Source organism: Nycticebus coucang, chromosome 17 (genome assembly GCF_027406575.1).
Source record: "Nycticebus coucang isolate mNycCou1 chromosome 17, mNycCou1.pri, whole genome shotgun sequence".
Classification (NCBI taxonomy): domain Eukaryota; kingdom Metazoa; phylum Chordata; class Mammalia; order Primates; family Lorisidae; genus Nycticebus; species Nycticebus coucang.
The window spans coordinates 82,451,509-82,454,782 of NC_069796.1; the positions used below are offsets into that span (position 1 = coordinate 82,451,509).

At 44.8% G+C, this 3,274-nt stretch overlaps 1 protein-coding gene across 1 annotated transcript; it reads right to left on the reverse strand.

Annotated features, from left to right (window-relative positions):
- Positions 1-707: 707 nt before the first annotated feature.
- Positions 708-1,655, reverse strand: LOC128568581 (olfactory receptor 1D2-like). Its single transcript, XM_053566229.1, has one exon. It carries the CDS (start codon positions 1,653-1,655, stop codon positions 708-710), a length of 948 nt encoding a protein of 315 aa, XP_053422204.1.
- Positions 1,656-3,274: the final 1,619 nt, after the last annotated feature.

The window sequence follows — 3,274 nt, forward strand, 5'->3', positions numbered from 1 at the left end:
GGTGGGTTAATAAAGGGAGGGTTAGTAGGGGGACCACACCTATGGAGCACAACGCAAGTACAAGTTGGATCTAGCAGGTGTAGAACAACAAATGTCTTAAGGCTGTAATTGGGTAAATGAGGTGAAAGCTATGTTGATTAGTAGGATGTAAGCACTCCAATTTGCACAAATAATCAACACATCGAATCCCATAATGGCATAAATGTATTTATGATCTATGTACAAATGACTTAATAAAAAAAAAGTAAAAAAAAAAAGGTGGGGCTTTTAGGAAAACTCTTCAACGCGATTAACCTTTTTTGCTCTTCCTTTTCTTGCTCCTTCTACCTAGGACAGAATGAGATAATTGGAGTCCCAACAGCCATTTTGGAAACATTGGGATGAAAGCCTCATTCTATGGATGGTGGAAGAAGGACCTGAAAGAAGCCTCATTTCTAGCCCTGAAGTTGTTATTATGGAAGGCAAAAATAAACCTCTGTTTTGTTTAAACCAACATAATTGGGATTTTCTCTTACCTGTATCTGAACTAGATTCTCAGAGATACAAATATCTCTTCTAATAAGAGTAAAATTCTCTTCTAATTTCAAGTGTCTTTTCCTTCCCTAAAAATAGCCTGAATGGGTGTAAGAGAGTAGTGTTGAATGGATGTCCTGGGTCAGGTTCCATCCTCATATCTCTGACCTTCCCAGTTATTAGCCTAGTACTCATCAGCACCACGAAGATCTTGAGCTCCCACTGAAGAATCTTCTCACAGCTTCCTTCATGTCCTTGTTCCTCAAGCTGTAGATAAAAGGGTTTAACATGGGGGTCACCACTGTGTACATGATTGTTGCTACAGTGTCCTGAGCTGAGAAGGAGTCTGGGGGTCGTATGTAGATCCCTAAGACAGTTCCATAGAACAGGGTGACCACCGACAGGTGGGAGCTACATGTGGAAAATGCCTTGTGTCTTCCTTTGGCAGATGGCATCCGAAGGACAGCAGCGGTGATGCAGATGTAGGAGACCACAATGAATACACAGGGAGCCAGGAACAGGACCACGGCCCCCAGGAACACACGCTGATTGACACGTGTGTCTGAACAGGCAATCTTCATGAGAAGGTAGGCATCGCAGTAGAAGTGTGAGATCTCCCTGGCGGAGGAGCAGAAGGTCAGTCTGCTCATGAGGAGGGTGTGGACCAGGGAGATAAGGCTGGAGCCCAACCACACTAGAGCAGCCAGCCCCCAGCAGAGCCTGGGGGTGATGATGGAGCAATATTGCAGGGGGCTGCAGATGGCAACGTAACGGTCCAGTGCCATGGCAGCTAAAAGAAAGGTGTCCAGATTGGCAAAGAAGATGAGGAAGTACATCTGAGTCAGGCACTGGGGATGGGAGATGGTCCATGTTCCTGTTACGTGGTTGGCCAGGAGCTTGGGGATTAGGTTGGTGGTGAAGCAGATATCAACAAAGGAGAGATGGGTGAGGAAGAAGTACATGGGGGTGTGCAGGTGAGGGTCAGAGCCAATGGCCAGGATAATGAGTATGTTCCCAGCCATAGTGACCAGGTACATACACAGGAAGAGCCAGAAGAGCACTTGCCGCTGCCCCGGGTCACTGGTGATGCCGAGCAGGAGGAACTCACATACTCCTGTCTCATTCTCCTTCCCCTTGGACATCTCACGGTGGCTCGGGGAGGCTGGACACATGGCAAGAAAATCAAATCCAAGCAGAGCCAGGACATGCTGTATGTTCAGAATCAGTGGAAAGGTCATTTGTAATCAGATGAATGAATAGTGTTTTCTGTCTATAATAAAGGGCATGTTTTTACTGTGTGCTTATTGAGTGCCATCTTGCTAAGGACTTTACATGTGCTATTTCTTTTAATGCCCCCCCCCTTATAAAATAGAGACTTTTATTATCTCCATTTTTCAGATGAAATAACTGAGACTCAGAGTAAGTATTTTGCTGTCAACCAGACTAATAGTAAATGGCAAAAGAGACTTTGGACTCAGTGTGGTCTGACTCAGAGCCTGTGGCCTCAACTGTCATGCTATAGAGGACCAGCCTGGTTGGTTCTCAGATGCCATGGACTGAGGGTGGCATCTCCAAGTCTTCGATCTTGACATTGAGCCCTTCTGCCCTGAGGCCTTTGCACTGTCTATCTTTTCAGTCTGGTGTTTTCTCTGCTTGGACCTTTACCTGGCTGATGCTCTTAGCATCTCTGCTTCTGTTCATATAGCACCTCCTTGCAAAGGCCTCTCTGTGCAATTCTAAGTAGTCCCTCCTCCCGTAAATGTCACTGATCTTGCTTTTTGTGCTTATAGCACATATCTTTGTGAGGTTATCTCATGCATTGACTCATTTATAGTGTGTTTTGCCTTTCTGAGAACACAGGTCCATCTGTCTTGTTCACTGCCGTGTCCCCAGTGACAGAAGCAATACCCAGCATATAGTAGGTATGCAATAAATTAGTCAAATGAAAGAATAAATTCACAAAGGCATTGTACATTAGAATCTACTGGTGTAAAATGTAGACAGTGTTTGATGAGAAATGCTTTCTTGTAATTAAGAACCACATATATGAAGTAGAATTGTTACTTAAAAGCATGACATGCAGGGCTTTCTAAGTGAGTGGAATGGAGAGGTGACAGTGTCACATTTAATGCTAATGTGGGTGAGTCCAAGATCATGTGTCAATAGGAATTTCCTCAACTAGACCTATAAGGAGCCTGGCTTCTGTGGCCTCCGTCTGACCCAGGACCTGTGAGTACTATAGACCAGAGGGGCAAACTGGCTCCTGTGAGCCTGACCCAGCCTGCAGGTATATTTGATTTGGACTCTTAGTGCTTTACAAAACATTCCATATTGGCTGATATTTAAAAAATCAAAGATTCCTTATAAAATCTGGATTTCTGACTCCTTTTAACAAAATCCCAGACCTAGTGACATTGGATTCCTGTTCCTATAGGGCTACAATAGGCTGGAAAGGGACAATAACTAACATGACTGAGCACTCACTATGCAAAAAGCAAGCCCAGGGCTTGTACAGAGATTCCAAGCATATCCCTTGAGCCTTCATCTGAAGTAGGTTTATAAATGTCTCCATTTTGTGCCAGACAAAAGAGGCGCGTCAGAGTTCAGTGACTCCCCCAGAGTAGCGGAGTGATTAATAGTCCTTCCCTGGCTGCCCCGTGTCAGCAGATTTTTATCATTGTTCTCTGCCTGTTCAGGCCCCTGGAATCACCCAAGAAAAGTCTACTCACTTTCCACACATCCTTCTTTCTACATCTGCTGG